Source organism: Muntiacus reevesi, chromosome 1, assembly GCF_963930625.1.
Source record: "Muntiacus reevesi chromosome 1, mMunRee1.1, whole genome shotgun sequence".
In the NCBI taxonomy this organism is placed as follows: Eukaryota; Metazoa; Chordata; class Mammalia; order Artiodactyla; family Cervidae; genus Muntiacus; species Muntiacus reevesi.
Window position 1 is genome coordinate 5,836,164 of NC_089249.1, and position 20,400 is coordinate 5,856,563.

The 20,400-nt window shown below is 36.3% G+C and overlaps 1 protein-coding gene and 1 pseudogene across 1 annotated transcript; both read right to left on the minus strand.

Moving 5' to 3' along the window:
* Positions 1–2,416: 2,416 nt before the first annotated feature.
* LOC136158969 (olfactory receptor 6C74-like) lies at positions 2,417–3,339 on the minus strand (annotated as a pseudogene).
* A 12,145-nt stretch (positions 3,340–15,484) lies between these two features.
* On the minus strand, positions 15,485–16,423 carry LOC136158978 (olfactory receptor 6C74). The gene has a single exon (XM_065920826.1). The coding sequence runs from the start codon at positions 16,421–16,423 to the stop codon at positions 15,485–15,487; it is 939 nt and encodes a 312-aa protein (XP_065776898.1).
* Between the last annotated feature and the right edge of the window lie 3,977 nt (positions 16,424–20,400).

Sequence of the window (20,400 nt, forward strand, 5' to 3'; positions counted from 1 at the left end):
ACAAGGGCTGCCTTTTCCTCACATTCTCACCAACACTAATTATTTACTGTCTTTTTGATGATAGCCATGCTGATAGGTTTGACATGGCATCTCATTGTGGTTTTGATTGGCTTTTTCATGATGATCAGGGATGTTGAGCACCTTTTCATGTGCCTGTTGGCCATCTATATGTCTTCTTTGGGGAAAAATGTCTATTCAGGTCCTCTGCCCAATTTTTAATTGAGTTGTTTGCTAGGGAAAGGCAACCCAGTCCAGTATTCTTACCTGGAGAATCTCATGGACAGAGGAGCCTGGTGGGCTACAGTCCATAGGGTCACAAAGAGTTGGACATGACTGAAGTGACTTAGCCATCATGCACTGTTTCTGGGCTTTCTATTCTGTTCCATTGATCTCTGTGCCTTTTTTTTTTTTTTCTTTGTAAGACCATACTGATTTGATGACTGTAACTTTATAGTATGATCTGAAGTAAGGGAGCGTGATATCTCCAGCACTGTTCTTTTCTCTGAAAATTTCATTGACTATTTGGGATCTATTGTGATTCCATAATATTTTAGGATTATTTGTTCTAGTTTTGTGAAAAATGTCATAAGGATCTTAATAGGAAATTCATTAAATCTATAGAAAATTTTGGATAGTGTGAATATATTAACATAATTAATACTTTTAATCCATAAACACAGGATATCTTTCCATATATTTGCATCATACTCAATGCCTTTCATCAATGTTTTATACTTTCAGAATAAAAATATTTCACATCCTTGGTAAATTTCTTCTTGAGCAATTTATTCTTTTTGATGTAATTATTAATAGGATTGTTTTCTTGATTTTTCTTTCTAGTAGCTTCACTGAGCTAGCCTTTGCTCTTATGCATAATGATCATAATTTTTATATCACACTATTGTTTCCAAAATTATATGATTTACATAAAACACCTACCAGTTTCTGTCATTTACTGAGTAGTCAAGAAACTTAGTTCTTCTCTCTAATATCATATTTGTTGTTCAGCTTACTTCAGTAGAGCTGAAAAAGTGAAAGCATTTAAGGATAAAGTATTTTAGCATTTCACATGAAAACCTTCTTTAGAAGTAAGTTGTACTTCTATTTAAAAGTTGTGTTAGATATCCAGTTTAATCAAAAACAAACAAAAAAGTGGCAGAAAACTCTCTGAGGATTCGGGATTCAGAGGTGATGGTACTGGCATTAATAGAAATAATCAAATTGATATTTCATAGACAAACAAATAATGACGATGACAGATGATGTAACTTTAATCTACCTTGATACAGAAAGAAATAGGAATTGGAACATTTTAGCTTAAACATTGCTGGATCCTTATCAAGAGTTTCAATACATATTCTATGTACTGAGTAGATGATAGATCTTTAAAATATATGTGATATTTCAGAATAGCTAAATGATAAACTAGTGGTTTAACTTTAGCAATATGTTTTTAAAGGACATTCCTTCCAATTAGCACATAACAGAATCAAAATTAGTCAGGAATTTAGAGAGTCTTAAGTCTTATTTTGATTAGATTGCCTCAAAATGTATATATATACATACAAATATATGTTCTTCAACTTTTGTGTTCTTAAAATTTCTAAAAGCTTAATAACAGTTCAGGGTCATTAGCTCTACTTTCACAAAATGGATAAAAATGATACTTAAATTATCACCAAAAATGTAACAATTTGTTTAAATATACATTTTCCCTAAAATTATGTTTAAGACCCAAATAGCCTTTAAAATATGTTTCATTTTATGATTTTTAAATAAACATATAAAATTGTCTGGTCAATCACATATTATATGTAGTTTTCTTCCTGCCTATCATTTATTTTGCTCATAAGATAGTATTCAAATATACTTTCTCATAAAGAACTAATTTCTAAAGAATGTATTAAAACAATAATAATATTTTAATATACATTTAAAAAATATGTATATGAACATTGTATTAATTTATGTTATAAATTTCTATTATTTTAAATAGAATGCATTAATAAATTAATAGTATTAAAAATATAAATTAGATTTAAGTAGGTATTAAGTGATAACAACTAAAAGATAGTAATAACATGGCATCACAAGCTGCTTTAAATATAGTTCAAATGTAAGGATACTTTTAGGCTTGACTAACTAGAACTGAGAGATAAAGAAACAAATTAAAATGTGTCTCAATTTCTTTCACATGTACAAAGAAGGTGAGATTCAAAATAAATCTCTATAGAAGAATATAAATAAAATTAAAATTCTAGCACAAAATTTGTGTAAAAATAAAGCTTTAAATAAAGATTAATATTGTAGAAATGAGAGGAAAAGTGGAGGAAATATGTATTAGAACTACATTGGATATGCTGTTGTTGATTGATGCCCTTTTGCTTATCTTCTTTATGTATAGTGCAAATCATATTCATTTATTTGAGAAAGAAACAACTCTGTGTATCATATTCATGAAGGCTTTCTTCACTTGTTGGTTCCTTAAGGTATAAATGAAAGGATTCAAAAGCAGAGCAACGGAGGTACTGAGCACTGAAATTCCTTTGGAAAAAGATATTCTTTGTTTGACTGAAGGTTTAACATACATAAAGATGCAGCTGCCGTGAGAAAGGGATATCACAACTATGTGAGAAGAGCACATTGAAAAAGCCTTTCTCCTGTGACTAGGTGAGGGAATTCTTAGAACGGTCAAGGCAATACAGGTATGTGATATGATCACCATTACCCATGTGATCACCAATGTCACCACAGCTGAGAAGAATCCCATCATCTCCATTAGCTTTGTATCTGAGCAGGAGATTTGTAGGAGGGAAGTGGTGTCGCAATAGAAATGATCAACCAAGTTAGAAGCACAAAAGTCAAGGTTTAGGCCATAGAGGGTGGTGAAAAGATGACAAAGAATCCTGCAAACCAACAAGCTGCATGCAGATTTTACTGTTCATGATGGTTGTGTAATGCAGGGGCTTACAGATGGCAACATAGCGGTCAAAGGACATTGCTGCCAGTAAGTAAAATTCAGATGCTCCAAGAAGAAAGGCAAGAAACACTTGAGTCACACAACTGTTATAGGAAGTGGTTTTGTCTCCTGTTGCCATCATAACCAGCAATTTAGGGATGCATGTAGTAGTAAACGAAATTTCTGAAAAGGAAAAATTTCGAAGAAAAAAGTACATGGGGGTCTTCAGGTGAGTATCTACCATGTGTGATGATAATCAGATTGCCAATGATGCTTAGCAAGTAGGTGAGTAGTAGGAAGATAAATAAAACAATTTTCATTTGTGGGTCACTTGTTAAACCTGCTAGGATAAACACTACCACACTTGTATGATTTCCCATTCCAGTTTCTTGACAATTGCTCTGTCTGAATAGAAGAAAAAGGAAAAAAATAAATAAATAAAGTACCCAATGGAGACATAACAGGGATAATCATTATTTAAGGTAAAGTTGGCAAAGCAATTTTTCATGTACAGCAAAACAATGCTCATTCATGTTTTAAAAGTTTTTTTTTCAGAGATAGTAATAGATACATGTGCAAAATATCTGGATAGATTAATTGAAAGTTCAGCTTGCAGTTCTTTTAGAGAATAATCTACATAATAGCACTAATTGTTAATAGTTTTTATGTAAGTCAATCAGGGATATAGAGAACTTTTAAAGTATAAAGAATGCTTTTTCTCTCTTTATATCATGCAAGAGTTTAGATATATGCCATTTCCTGTTCAATTAAGTTCTCAGATGGGAACCAAAATTATATCTATCCTTGAAGCCCCGGTTTCATACACACACACACACACACATACACTATTCATCCTCAATAAACAGAGCTAGTATATCTTTTCCATTTTACTCAACTAACCAAACTCAAATGCCTGATCTTAGACTCATTTATCTTCATAGCTAACCTGATCCGATTTCATATAAATTAATATGGGGCGTTGGAAATAGTCTTATTTCTGTTCTTAGGTTTCCCTGGTGGTCCAGTGGTTGAGAGCCCGCCTTGCAATGCAGGGGACACCAGTTCGACTCCTGGTTCAAGAGAATCTCGTATGCTGCACAGCAAGTAGGCCCCTGCATCACAACTACCGACCCTGCACTCTCGCGCCTATGCTCTGCAACGAGAGAAGCCACTCCAATGAAAAGCCCGTATCCTACAACTATGCAGAGTAGACCACACTCCCAGGAACTAGGGAAAGCCCGCACAGCAACGAAGACCCAGAGTGGCCAAAAATGTGTATGTGTCAGTCGCTCGGTTGTGTCCGACTCTTTGTGACCCCATGGACTGGCTGCCAGGTTCCTCTGACCATGGGATTCTCCAGGCAAAAATACTGGAGTGGGTTGTCATTCCTTTCTCCAGGGGATCTTCCCAACCCAGCGATCCAACCCAGGTCTCCTGCATTGCTATCTAAGCCACCCGGGAAGCCCAGCCAAAAATGACTAGCTAAATAAATAGAATTTTTTAAAAGTCTTAATTTTCGTTCCTTATAGTATTTCCATCTCCTTGCTCTCTGATGTAACCTATCCTTCCCATTTTGTGTGCTAAAACAAAATCTGCAAGTACAGTCTGTAAAGTCAATGTGTGTATTGAGAAACTGCAATTTTCCTCTGCTGGTTAGGATTCTGAGAATGGACGTGGTAGAAAAAAGTGAAAAATAAGGATAAGAGATATAGAAGCAAAGAGAGAAATATAAATATGACATCATGAGATTGTATGAAGTGGAGGAAGTTAAAAAAGAGAGAAATATAAACATAATGGTAAAGCTCTATGTAAATCAAGAGAGGTAAGAAAGGTTTTTCAGGGATAGGGTAGTGAGTTTGAAGGGAAAGTTAAAGTAAAGTTAAAATATGTAGATATTAATGGAGAAAACTTTTATGAATGAAATTTATCTCCATCTGCTTGCATTCCTTATACTTACCTTTTTGTTCTCTATCTAAAATACAGACTGAAAACATGAACAATTTTGAAAGCAGCTTAGTCTAAAAAAAGACGATTACCTGATAAATTTCAATACATAATGAATCACATAATAGGGTGACACAAATATTAAGAGACACATATGTCCCTATTGTAAGGATATTATGTGTCTGGGTAATGTGCAATTAAATAAATATTGTCTATTTACAACTATTCCCCTCACTGGCATATATTGAGTGAGACAGACTATTCAAGCTTGCACAGCCAGTAAAAATGGACATGAAGATTAATTAAAAATGTGTTCTCTCTAAAGTTGTCCTCTTAGTAGTAAAACATTTTTATGAATAATTAGAAGCCAGAATATAGTGTATTTGCTCAAACTCATGTATCAAAGCCATACATAGTAGTATATAGAAATTTATGAATGAAAAGAGATGACTTAGTTTTCTTGGACATTCTTTGAACATTCAGAAAATTGTGCAGCAATCTGTTATAATTTTTTTCTCATTTACACAATTTATCATAATGACAACAATTGTAGAATGCATATATCTAAATAATCTTATAAGAATTTTATCATGTTACTTCATTCCTTTGTCCAGCTTCACCAATCATATCACACCAACGATTCCCCAACAGAGGCTATAACAAATTTACATTACAAACCATTAGAAAGAAAGCCTATGAACACAGTTAGGGTTAGTTGTGTTAGATTTTGTGAATACCAGCTAAATTACAAAAAAAAAAAAGAATTTCAAGACTAAATTTTGTTATATTGCATTACACTTCTTTCACTGTTTTTCCCTAAATTAAAATTTAAAAGGTTAACAAAAATAAGGTAAAATAGAACTAAAGTGTATATATACACACACATATGTATAAAAAAGAAAATATTATCTTTACATTTTAAGACATGCCAATTATTTTCATATGTTGAGTCCTAAATCATTGTTCCAAAAACATTTAAAAAACCAACATCTTTACAGAAGACATATATGCATATTCATTCATGTGAAATATCTTTGCCTCAATGTTTAGTCTTTGTCATCATGCTGAAGAGTGTACTGATATTTCATTCCTCTCCAAATGGATTTCACATCACTTCATAATCTGTGATTATAGCTTGTTACATATATTGTAAAGTTTGAAACAATTTGATTAGAACTTTTAACACAGTTTTTAAGTTACTACATTAAAGTCCCAATTATATACTGAATAATTTTCTATTTACTACACAGAGTGCCATTCAAACTAATAAACTCTTGACCACATGTACTGTTTATGCATTCTGTGCCCCAAAGGAAAATATCTAAAGATGATGGAGAATTCTCAGGAGGATGAGATTCATGAACACCATTTCCCAAAGGACAACAAATTTGTATATTATAAAGTGTTCTCTCTAGGCACTAAATAATTTAATATAGAGAGATATAACTACTTTTAATGTGTTTCCAAAGAATTAAGAATAATTTGCCTAATATATGATTCCCCTTCCACACATTCATGCTTTGAAATCCCAGATACATAGATAAATATTTGGAAGGATAAGGAGAAAAGATTGTTTTATTTTAACTCATAATAAAGAGTAAGAATATTAGATGGAGAACATAGAATGTAATAAAAAACATTGTATCTTAAGCTAAATGCATAATTATTAACAATTCAGTCAGTTCAGTCGCTCAGTCATGTCCGACTCTTTGTGACTCCATGAATCATGGCACGCCAGGCCTCCCTGTCCATCACCAACTCCCAGAGATTACAAAAACTCATGTCCATTGGGTCGGTGATGAGATCCCGCCATCTCGGGCTCTGTCGTCCCCTTCTCCTCCTGCCCAAAATCCCTCCCAACATCAAGGTCTTTCCAGTGACTCAACGTTTTGCATCAGGTGGTCAAAGTGTTGGAGTTTCAGCTTCAGCATCAGTCTTTCCAATGAACACCCAGGACTGATCTCCTTTAGGATGGACTGGTTGGATCTCCTTGCAATCCAAGGGACTCTCAAGTGTCTTCTCCAACAACACATTTCAAAAGCATTAATTCTTTGACACTCAGCTCTCTTCACAGTCCAACTCTCACATCCATACATGACCACTGGAAAAACCATAGCCTTGACTAGACGGACCTTTGACGGTAAAGAAATGCCTCTGCTTTTAATATGCTATCTAGGTTGATCATAACTTTCCTTCCAAAGAGTAAGCATCTTTTAATTTCATGGCTGCAATCACCATCTGCAGTGATTTTGGAGCCCAAAACAATAAAGTCTGACACTATTTCCACTGTCTCCCCATCTATTTCCCATGCATAAATGGTAGGGTGCCATGATCTTAGATTTCTGAATGTTGAGCTTTAAGTCAACTTTTTCACTTTCCTCTTTCACTTTCATCAAGGGGCCTTTTAGTTCCACTCCACTTTCTGCCATAAGTGTGGTGTCATCTGCATATCTGACGTTATTGATATTTCTCCTGGGATCTTAATTCCAACTTGTGCTTCTTCTACCCCAACGTTTCTCATGATGTACTCTGCATATAAGTTAAATAAGCAGGGTGACAATACACAGCCTCGATGTACTGCTTTTCCTATTTGGAACCAGTCTGCTGTTCCATCTCCAGTTCTAACAGTTGTTTCATGACCTGCGTACAGGTTTTTCAAAAGACAGGTCAGGTGGTCTGGTATTCCCATCTCTTTCAGAATTTTACACAGTTTATTGTGATCCACACAGTCAAAGGTTTTGGCATAGTCAATAAAGCAGAAACAGATGCCTTTCTGGAACTCTCTTGTTTTTTTTGATGATCCAGTGGATGTTGGCAATTTGACCTCTGGTTCCTCTGTCTTTTCTAAAACCAGCTTGAACATCTGGAAGTTCACGGTTCACATATTGCTGAAGCCTGGCATGGAGAATTTTGAGAATTATTTTACTAACGTGTGAGATGAGTGCAATTGTGTGGTAGTTTGAGCATTCTTTGGCATTGCCTTTCTTTGGGATTGGAATGAAAACTGAGCTTTTCCAGTCCTGTGGCCACTGCTGGGTTTTCCAAATTTGCTGGCATATTGCATGCAGCACTTTCATAGCATCATCTTTCAGGATTTGAAATAGCTCAACTGGAATTCCATCACCTCCACTAGCTTTGTGTGTAGTGATGCTTTCTAAGGCCTACCTGACTTCACATTCCAGGGTGTCTGGCTCTAGCTCAGTGATCACACCATCATGATGATCTGGGTCGTGAAGATCTTTTTTGTACAGTTCTTCCGTGTATTCTTGCCACCTCTTCTTAATATCTTCTTCTTCTCTTAGGTCCATACCATTTCTGTCTTTTAATGAGCCCAACTTTGCATGAAATGTTCCCTTGGTATCTCTAATTTTCTTGAAGAGATCTCTTGTCTTTCCCATTCTGCTATTTTCTGTTATTTTCCTTTATTTCTTTGTATTGATAGCTTTCTTATCTCTCCTTGCTTTCCTTTGAAAGTCTGCATTCAAATGGGAATATCTTTCCTTTTCTCCTTTGCTTTTCGCTTCTCTTCTTTTCACAGCTATTTGTAAGGCCTCCTTAGACAGGCATTTTGCTTTTTGGCATTTCTTTTCCATGGGGATGGTCTTGATCCCTGTCTCCTGTACAATGTCACGAACTTCCATCCATAGTTCATCAGGCACTCTGTCTATCAGATCTAGTCCCTTATATCTATTTCTCACTTTCACTGTATAATCATAAGGGATTTGATTTAGGTTGTACCTGAATGGTTTAGTGGTTTTCCCGACTTTCTTCAATTTAAGTCTGAATTTGGCAATAAGGAGTTCATGATCTGAGCTACAGTCAGCTCCCGGTCTTGTTTTTGATGACTGTATAGAACTTCTCTATCTTTGGCTGTAAAGAATTTAATCAATTTGATTTCAGTGTTGACCATCTGGTAATGTCCACGTGTAGGGTCTTCTTTTGTGTTCTTGGAAGAGCGTGTTTGCTATGACCAGTGTGTTCTCTTGGCAAAACTCTACTAGCCTTTGCCCTGCTTCATTCTGTACTCCAAGGCCAAACTTACCTGTTACTCCAGGTGTTTCTTAACTTCCTACTTTTGCATTCCAGTCCCCTATAATGAAAATGATATCTTTATTGGGTGTTAGTTCTAAAAGGTCTTGTAGGTCTTCATAGAGCCCTTCAACTTCAGCTTCTTTAACGTTACTGGTTGGGGCATGGCTTGGATTACCGTGATATTGAATGGTTTGCCTTGGAAACGAACACAGATCATCCTGTCATTTTTCGGATTGCATCCAAGTACTGCATTTCAGACTCTTTTGTTGACTATGATGGCTACTCCATTTCTTCTAAGGGATTCCAGCCCACAGTAGAATGGTCATCTGAGTTAAATTCACCCATTCCAACTTAGTTCCCTGATTCTCAGAGTATCGACGTTCACTCTTGCCATCTCCTGTTTGACCACTTCCAATTTGCCTTGATTCATGGACCTAACATTCCAGGTTCCTATGCAATATTGCTCTTTACAGCACCGGACCTTGCTTCTATCACCAGTCACATCCACAACTGGGTATTGTTTTTGCTTTGGCTCCATCCCTTCATTCTTTCTGGAGTTATTTCTCCATTGATCTCCAGTAGCATGTTGGGCACCTACCGACCTGGGGAGTTCCTCTTTCACTGTCCTATCTTTTTGTCTTTTTTACTGTTCATGGGGTGCTCAAGGCAAGAATAGTGAAGTGGTTTGCCATTCCCTTCTCCAGTGGACCACATTCTGTCAGACATCTCCACCTCTTCTTTAGCTGTGAAAAGAAGAGCAGCCAAAAGCAAAGGAGAAAAGGAAAGATATTCCCATCTGAATGCAGAGTTCCAAAGAATAGTAAGGAGAGATTTAAAAAAAAAAAAAAAAGCCTTCATCAGTGATCAATGCAAAGAAATAGAGGAAAACAACAGAATGTGAAAGACGAGAGATCTCTTCAAGAAAATTAGAGATACCAAAGGAACATTTCATGCAAAGTTGGGGTCAATAAAGGACAGAAATGGTATGGACCTAAGAGAAGAAGAAGATGTTAAGAAGAGGTGGCAAGAATACACAGAAGAACTGTACAAAAAAGATCTTCACGACTCAGATCATCATGATGGTGTGATCACTCACCTAGAGCCAGACACCCTGGAATGTGAAGTCAGGTGGGCCTTAGAAAGCATCACTACACACAAAGCTAGTGGAGGTGATGGAATTCCAGTTGAGCTATTTCAAATCCTGAAAGATGATGCTATGAAAGTGCTGCATGCAATATGCCAGCAAATTTGGAAAACCCAGCAGTGGCCACAGGACTGGAAAAAGATCAGTTTTCATTCCAATCCCAAAGAAAGGCAATGCCAAAGGATGTTCAAACTGCCACACAGTTGCACTCATCTCACACGTTAGTAAAATAATTCTCAAAATTCTCCATGCCAGGCTTCAGCAATATGTGAACCGTGAACTTCCAGATGTTCAAGCTGGTTTTAGAAAAGGCAGAGGAACCAGAGGTCAAATTGCCAACATCCACTGGATCATCAAAAAAAACAAGAGAGTTCCAGAAAGGCATCTGTTTCTGCTTTATTGACTATGCCAAAACCTTTGACTGTGTGGATCACAATAAACTGTGTAAAATTCTGAAAGAGATGGGAATACCAGACCACCTGAACTGTCTGTTGAGAAACCTGTATGCAGGTCAGGAAGCAACTGTTAGAATTGGACATGAAACAACAGACTGGTTCTAATAGGAAAAGCAGTATATCGAGGCTGTGTATTGTCACCCTGCTTATTTAACTTATATGCAGAGTACATCATGAGAAACGTTGGAGTAGAAGAAGCGCAAACTGGAATCAAGATTGTCAGGAGAAATATCGATAACTTCATATATGCAGATGACACCACCCTATGGCAGAAAGTGGAGAGGAACTAAAAGGCCCCTTGATGAAAGTGAAAGAGGAAAGTGAAAAAGTTGGCTTAAAGCTCAGTATTCAGAAATCTAAGATCATGGCATCTGACTCATCACTTCATGGGAAATAGATGGGGAGACAGTGGAAATAGTGTCAGACTTTATTGTTTTGGGCTCCAAAATCACTGCAGATGGTGATTGCAGCCATGAAATTAAAAGTGAGCCTGCCTGCCTGCCTTTTGAGAAATCTGTAGGTCAAGAAGCAACAGTTAGACTAGACATGGAAAAACAGACTGGTTCCAAATAGGGAAAGGAACATATTAAGGCTGTATATTGTCACCCTGCTTATTCAAATCATATGCAGAGTATATCATGAGAAACGCTGTGCTGGAGGAAGCACAAGCTGGAATCAAGTTTGCCAGGAGAAATATCAATAACCTCAGATATGCAGATGACACCACACATGTCAGACAGTGAAGAACTAAAGAGCCTCTTGATGAAAGAGGAGAGTGAAAAAATTGGCTTAAAGCTCAACATTAGATAACAAAGTTCATGGCATCTGGTTCCATCTTTTCATGGTAAATAGATGGGGAAACAGTGGAAACAGTGTCAGACTTTATTTTGGGGGGGCTCCAAAATCACTGCAGATGGTGATTGCAGCCATGAAATTAAAAGATGTTTGCTCCTTGGAAAAGTTATGATCAACCTAGACAGAATATTATAAAAAAGAGACATTACTTTTCCAGTAGTCATGTATGGATGTGAGAGTAGGACTATAAAGAAGGCTGAGTACCAAAGAATTGATGCTTTTAACTGTGGTGTTGGAGAAGACTCTTGAGAGTCCCTTGGACTACAAGGAGATCCAGCCAGTTTATCCTAAAGGAAATAAGTCCTGAATATTCATTGGAAGGACTGATGTTGAAGCTGAAATTCCAAACTTTGGCCACCTGATGAGAAGAGCTGACTCATTTGAAAAGACCCTGATGCTGGGAAAGATTGGCAGCAGGAGGAAAAGGGGACGACAGAGGATGAGACGTTTGGATGTCATTAGTGACTCAATGGACATGAGTTTGAGTAAACTCCGGGACTTACTGATGGACAGGGAGGCCTGGTGTGCTGTAGTCCATGGGGTCACAAAGAGGTAGACATGACTGAGCAACTGAACTGAACTGAACTGGACCAGAATTCAGTGCAAATTCATAAGGTCCTCCCTTGTGGAGATGTTACCACCTGAAAGGTGTGCCAACCAGGCTGATTGGGGGATACAGTAGGGGAAAATGTCATTCCCATGAAAGATCTAGATGGAATCTTGGGTTTTCCAAGTAGATGTGTGTATCTCTCCACCCCCAGCCCCCTTACTCTGGTTACTACCAGGAAGAAATGAAAGGGGACAATTACTTTCTGGGAACAGTTGGATTCAATGACTATATCCCTTAGCTAGGTTCTAGGGGTCAGGAAGAGAGGAGAGGGATGAAATCTGACTTTTGCTCAGCAGTTTCCACAGTAAATGTTGTCAAATTGCAGTTTCTCTGAAGAGCTGAACACTTGACAGAGATTAGTATCAAGAACCAAAATCATGTAGATGTAACCAAATGATCCTTAACTTGAAATATTGGCAAAATATGTGGAAATGCTGAATAGGCATTTTTCAAAAATGGCATGCAGATGGACAACAGACACATGAAAAGGTAACTCAAAATTGTAATCATTGGAGAAATGCAAACCAATATCACAATGAGATATCAATTCACACTTTTTAGAATGACTATTATAAAAAAAGACCACAAATAACAAATGATGTGGAGAAAAAACAATTGTGAATTATTGGTGGGAATATAAATGATGTAGCCACTATGGGAAATACTAGAAAGTTCATAAAGAAATTAAAAATGGAACTATCAAATGATCTAGAAATTCCGCTTCTTGGTATTTATCTGAAGAAAAGTAAAACTCTTATTCAAGAAGATAAAAGGGTCCCTATGATTACTACAGCATAATTTACTACAACCAAGATATGACCATCATGGATGACTGGATATTCAGAACTTAATGACGAGACTGTTGCTTCTCCAATGTACATTCTTCCTTCCTTTGTGCTTGCATGCCTGCAGTCTAAGTCACTTCAGTCACATCCAACTCTTTGTGACTCCATGGACTGTAACCCACTAGGCTCCTCTATCTATGGAATTCTCCAGGCAAGAATACTGGAATGGGTTGTCATGCCCTCCTCCAGGGGAACTTCCCAACCCCAGGATAGAACCTGCATCTCTTATGTCTCCTGCATTGGCAAGCAGGTCTTTTAGCACTAGTGTTACCTGAGAAGCCCTCCTCCTTCTTTTGTTGTAAACTAATTGCCCATAGATGGGTTAGTTTATTTCCGGGTTCTTTATTCTGTTCCATTGATCTATGTGTCTGTTTTTGTGTCCATAGCACACAGTTTTCATTACTGTGGCTTTGAAGTATAGTCTGAAATATGGAAGAGTTATACCTCCAGCTTTGTTCTTTTTCTCAGGATTATTTTGCAATTCTGGGTCTTTTTTGGGTCCATATAAATGTTAAGATTATTTGTCCTAGGTCGGTGAAAAATATGGATATTTTGATTTCGTCATTCAATTGCTCAGTCCTGTTCAACTTTTCATCACCCCATGGACTGCAGCATGCCCAGCTTCCCTGTCCTTCACTATCTCTCAGAGTTTGCTCAAACTCATGTCCATTGAGTTGATGATGCCATCCAACCAACTCATCCCCTGCCACCCCCTTCTCCCCATGCCCTCAATCTTTTCCAGCATCATGGTCTTTCCAGTGCTTTGCATCAGGTGGCCAAAGTATTGGAACTTCAGTTTCAGCATCATTCCTTCCAAAGAATTTTCAGGATTGACTTCAAGTTTGACTGACCTGATCTTGCTGTCCAAGGGACTCTCAAGAGTCTTCTCCACACCACAGTTTGAAAACATCAGTTCTTTGGTACTCAGCATTCTTTATGGTCCAATTCTCACATCAGTACATGCTATGGAAAAACCATAGCTTTGACCATATGGACTTTGGTCAGCAAAGTGATGTCCCTGCTTTTTAATACACTGTCTAGGTTTTCATAGCTTTTCTTCCAAGGAGCAAGCGGCTTTTAATTTCATGGCTGCAGTCACCATCCTCAGTGATTTTGGACCCCAATAAAATAAAATCTCTCACTGTTTCCACTGCTTCCCCATCTATTTGCCATGAAGTGATGGGACCAGATGCCATGATCTTAGTTTTCTGAATGTTGAGCTTTAAGCCAACTTTTTCACTCTCTTATTTCACCTTCATCAAGAGGCTCTTTAGTTCTTCGCTTTCTGCCATAAAGGCGATGTTATCAGCATATCTGAGGTTATCAATATTTCTCTTGGAAATCTTGATTCGAGCTTGTGATTCATTCAGCCCATCATCTGCATGATGTTCTCTGCATATTAATTAAATAAACAGGGTGACAATATACAGCTTTGATGTACTCCTTTCCCAATTTTGAACCAGTTGGTTGCTCTATGCCCGGTATTAACTGTTGTTTCTTGACCTGCTTACAGGTTTCTCCAGAGGTAAGTAAGGTGGCCTGCTATTCCCATTTCTTTTCAGAATTTTCCAGTTTGTTGTGATCCACACCGTCAAAGGCTTTAGCATATTCAATGAAGCAGAGGTCTTTCTGAAATTCCATTGCTTTTTCTGTGATCCAATGACTGTTGGCAATTTGATCCCTCATTCCTCTGCTTTTTCTAAATCCAGCTTGTACTTATGTAACTTCTCAATTCACATACTATTTAAACCTAGCTTGAAGGATATTGAGCATCACATGTTAGCACGTGAAATGAGTGCTATTGTGCAGTAATTTAAATGCTCTTTGGCATTGCCATTCTTTGGGACTGGAATGAAAACTGACTTATTTTAATAGGGAATCATTGAATCTGGGTACCATGGTCTCTTTCACAATATTAATTATTCTAATCCAGTGAGTTATTTAAGCTTTAAATAAGCTAAAGATTGTTACTCATAAGTGAGTATGATAATACCTAGCTTATGCTGTTTTCAAGATGCAGGCTAATACATTTCATAAACCTGGCTATTGTAAGCAATTAGTTAATGGTAGCAATAATTTCTCGGTTATTGCAAGGCAGTAATGCCTTAACATCTCTAAAGTTTCTTCAATCTGTTTCTAAAAATATACCAGAAGTCCAAGCATGGTTATTTGAAACTATCAATGTGTGTAGTTTAAGAAATGCATTAAGTTGGTTTGTTCTAAATTTCTATTCAGAATTAAAACTTGGAATCCACTACAGAAAAGCTGATTAGGTGATCAAATCTAGGTACATAGAATGTGCACCAAACTGAATCTCTAAATTTCTAAATAGTGGAAAGGAACATGGAAAATTGAAATCTCACTTTGTCTTCCTCTGAGGGAATTTTTAAAGGAAATCAACAGAGTCTCCAAATCAAAAGGTAAATGAATATGACCATATATAAGAAATGTATATGTGATCTTACCGTGAGGAGAAAATAGAAGTGAAAGTTAGACTGAGATTTTTAGGCAACTCACAATGAACATTGTAAGTCATGTAAGATAATAATTTTATGTAGAACACAACCGTAGAAGGAGTGTACAACACACTCCACATTTCTTGATTTATTTTACTTATCAACTCAGGAATGTCACTAATGCTCACTTCATTGAGAAAACCTCAATCTTTTTGATCATGAGCTTAAAAGCATATTTCACTTGTCTGTTTCTCAGTGTATAAATAAAAGGATTTAACATGGGGGCAACAGAAGTACTGAGCAGAGCTATCCCTTTATTTAAAGACACTCTTTGCTTGGCAGAGGGTTTCACATACATGAAGATGCAGCTCCCATAAGAAATGGACACAACCACCATGTGAGAAGAACATGTAGAAAAGGCTTTCCTCCTCTTTTGAGAAGAAGGTATCTTCAGAATAGTCCTAATGATGTTTGTGTAGGAGAGAATCACTAACACCAGAGTAACCAGGAGAGTTAAAATGGCTGAGAGAAGCATCATTATCTCTACTTTATCTGTGTCTGTGCAAGAGAGTTGTAATATAGGAGATACATCACAGAAGAAATGATCTACAGTGTTGGCTGCACAGAAATCAAGCTGAAGACCCACGAGGAGTGGTGGAAAAATTATTATGAAACCAGCCAACCATGACGCAAAGACCAGTAAGTTGCACGCTCTGCCATTCATGATGGTCATGTAATGCAGGGGTTTGCAGATGGCCACATAGCGGTCATAGGACATGGCAGCCAGAAGAAAAAATTCGGTTGCACCCAAGAGAATAGTAAAAAACAGCTGTGCTGCACAATTGTTATAAGAAATGGTCTTATCACCTGTTGCCATACTGACCAGAAATTTGGGGATGCAGACAGTTGTGAATGAAATTTCTAAAAAAGAGAAATTTCGAAGAAAGAAATACATGGGTGTCTTGAGGTGTGAATCTAGCAGGGTAAGGGTGATGATGATTAGATTTCCAGTGACACTCAACAAGTAAGTGAAAAAAAGGAGAAAAAAAATAACCACTTGTAATTGTGGATCATTGCTTAGCCCAAGGAGAATAAAAGTTGTTACTCTTGTGTGGTTTCTCATCGCTGATTTCTATTTTAAAAAAAGAAAGAAAGAAGAATCAAAAAGGAATAATAGCCTATAAAAATTTGCTCATATAATCAATACAATGTTGTAAAATAAAATTAATTAATTAATTAATTAAAAGTAAAAAAAATATTTGCTCATATAATTTTATTCAAAAGTGCACTGAATGCAATCCTTGAGGTTTTTTTATTTGTTTTCTCAAGTGTCATAAATTCATGCATTCCAAAAGGAAAACACAATACATTGATAGTCATATAAAAATAGAAAAAGAGAGAAAAAAAAGTATTTAACTTGTATTGTCTGTATTTTTAAAGTTTCCAATCTATTTAGTATACATTAAATTATTTATCTAACTTTCTTCTTCTTTCTTTATTAAAAGAATAATTTATGTTTATACTGATGAAAATACAAAATAATGAAACTATCTTCTTGGGTCACAGATTCTAAAGCTACACAGAGCCTCCAAAGATCTTCAGAAAGCCATTTTCTTAAGAAAGGTTAAGTGTCATTATCTTCATTTTACAGAACGATTATTAATTCTATTCTGCCAAACATCTTTTTTTGTATTTATTACAGTTTAAGTAAACTTTATAATTCTAGAAGTCAGATCTTTGAAAATTAGCGTAACTTGACCTAAATATCCCTACCCTATATAAAGTGGAAATTACTTTTATCAAACTTCTATAAACTTCAATATTTAAATCCTTATTACCACTTTTAGTTCTACTTTTCCCATTTTTCCTGAAGATTTGAATTTACTTTCATTTTATTCACTCTGGTTGTGCTCTTTTTTCCAATATTCACTCAAGCAGATACAAAGTATATTATCTTGCATGGAGTGTTATATAGCACACTTTACTAAATATCTGAAGTAATGAGCAGGGTTCTAGAGTAAGGTATTAAAACAGTAAAAGATTATCTAGACATGCCTGGTACATCACTGCTCTCTGTGTCTCCGCCTTTCTCCATGGGAGCCACTTCTTACTTATTGACCTCTAACCTCATTCTTTCTGGTTCAATACATGACAATTTGAAACCCTGTTGAACATCTTGTTTTCTTATTTTTTCAACTTCTTCGAGGTTTCATGTCTAGGTCAGGAAAATCTTCTGGAGAAGGAAATGGCAACCCACTCCAGTATCCTTCCTGGGGAATCCCATTACAGAGGAGCCTGGCAGGCTACAGTCCATGGAGTCACAAAGAATTGACACAGCTAAGCAACTGGCCACACACACTACCCTAATCTTAAATTACAACATTCTAAATAAGTATTCTGAACTACTTGACAACATTATTTTCTTCCTAGTTCCTCAAATAAATTCTTGCTTGGTAAAAGTAAAATAGTCATTGTTTTTAAACACTACTACAGTGCCAGGGAGGCTTCCCTGGTAGCTCAGCTTGCAAAGAATCTGCCTGCAATGCAGGAGACCTAGGTTCAATCCCTGGGTGGGGAAGATCCCCTGGAGGAGGTCATGGCCACCCACTCCACTATTCTTGCCTGCAGAATCCCATGGACAGAGGTGGGCTACAGACCATGGGGTTGCAAAGACTCGGTCACAACTGAGTGACCAAGCACATAGTCCCAAGGGCTTCTGTAACTGCTTTGACAATTTACAAGCACAAGATAAGAGATTCCCTTATAATATTAAAACTAGACATTTCTTGAAAGGCTCAAATTCTATTAAATTCAATATTATTGCTTGATAAATAAAAATATAATTTCCCACATTCAGTCCAGTGTCATAATCCACATTGTTAACACTGACTCTGTGTACTAAAGGAATATATATTTATGATTATTTGAGGTGAACAAAATGCTCATTTAATAAAGAGCATTTCTGAGATTCTGTTTGCTGCTGAGAAGGATATCTATTCAAAGCCAGATTCTAGGAAATGAAAGGTTCAAAGATTTCTTATTATAATAGAACAATTGATTCCTTCAGTGTAAGTTTTAAAGCAGTCAATTTAACGTTTACTGTGTAAAAGAAAAGTATTTCTAACTACATGCCATCCTATTTCAACTGATAAACAGGAATCAAGTATTTCTTCATTTCATGCAATAAAGTTATTATAATTAAAATAAAAACAGACTTTTCCCCCAAACCTTAATGTCTTTAGCAGCAATTTCATTCTTGACTTTCTTCTTTTGACATGAGTTCCAGGATAGAGGCAATTTCTAATGTTGCCTATCCACCATATTTTTATATTTTGCTTTAACCCATACTTTTATTTTGCATTTTTATGCAAACAACATTAGCTTCAGTAATACACACTCAGATGTGTAAATTCAAGGATTTTGTCACAGTAGGAAACTCATTAGTTTCATTTCTTCTCAGTTTTTTAAGATAGGAAATATTCTCCAATTTATGTTTTATTTAACTTGGAGCATATTTTTCAAGATCAGAGTAAAACAAATAGTTTTTTCTTTTTTTAAAGCAGTTTAGAAAAAATGAATAAAAAGATATTTCAGGCTCCTTTTTATTTTGAAATGGTCTGTCTTACATAGAAAACCCAGTTGCTTATGTTGTACTTTTAAGATTATAGGTGTCATCCTTTTTTAAGCAGTATGTCATGTGTCTCAAGAGGATTAACTGATTTAAAATATTTATTTTAAAGGAAAGTTTTCCCTGGAGAACACTGCACAAGATGTTAAAACTATATGAAAAATGACTGAATGGAGAAATTATAATCCATAAGCTCCATATACAACAAAACAATTTTTTTTTTTTTGAGATGGCTCTAAGCTGTAAGAGGCCTTCCCTGGTGGCTCAGATGGTGAAGAATCCACTGGCAATGTGGAAGACAAGGATTCAGTCCCTGGGTTGGGAAGATCTCCTGGAGAAGGGAATGGCAACCCACTCCAGTATTCTTGCCTGGAGAATCCCATGGACAGAGGAGCCTGGTGGGCTACAGCCCATGGGGTTGCAAAGAGTTGGACATGACTGAGGGACTACACTTTCACTTTTCACTTCCATAAGCTGCAAACCATAGGAATTTTTTTAAAAATTACTAAATTACCCTACATGTTCATGACAAATATACATTAAGAAAAGAAAAGTGAAAGGCACCTATCTATTTTCAGTTCAGCAGGAAACATTCTGTAATTAGAAGACAGTGTCTGCTAGAACTGCCACCATTCTAATCCAATAAATCATTACCTTCCATCTAGTCTTAATAATAGCCTATAGGAGACTTCTAAATAATCTTTGCTTCCTTCCCTCATCCAATCCATTTTCTACAGAAAAGATAAAAATATGTTCTCTAAAATTTAATTCATATTATCCCACATCTTTGCTAAAATTATGTCCTGAAACCTAATTGAATGGCAAGGTACCAGAGGCTAGCAAAGAATCCTTGGTATAACTTCCTGTCCTATCTTCATGCTCTTCCACTCTTTTCTTATTATATTTCATTCTCGAGCTCTTTGTCACCTCTTTCCCTATCTCCGCTCTCACTCCATCACCAAACTTCAGACCTCAAATTATTTTGGGTTGGCCAAAAATTTCATTCAGATTTTTCCTTAACATTTTTATGGAAAAGCCTGAATGAACTTTTTGGCCAACCCAATATATCTCCATAAAAATGTCAATTTGCAAGGTAACCATTTGTGAGGAGACGTTTCTCTTCTAATGGATTTTATGTAAAGACTTTTATTGTTTATAATTCTGTCAATATTTATTTCTACATATTATTTCTTCACTTTTTTAATCTGGTTCTCCTACAAAATTCCAGTTGCATCATAACAGAATCTTGTCTACTTTTCATCCATATAGTTTTAAGATCTGGAATAACCCTGGTACTAAGTAGTAACTGAATAAATATATGTGATGAATTAAAAATTGAATTGTTTTGATAGGAGAGCTGATGATGTTTATTCTAAAATTTTGACGAAGATAGAACAGAACAAGAAAAAAGGCAAATTAACTAAATATGACCAAGCATAGCAACAAGAAGTCTGGGCAGTAAGAATGGGGGG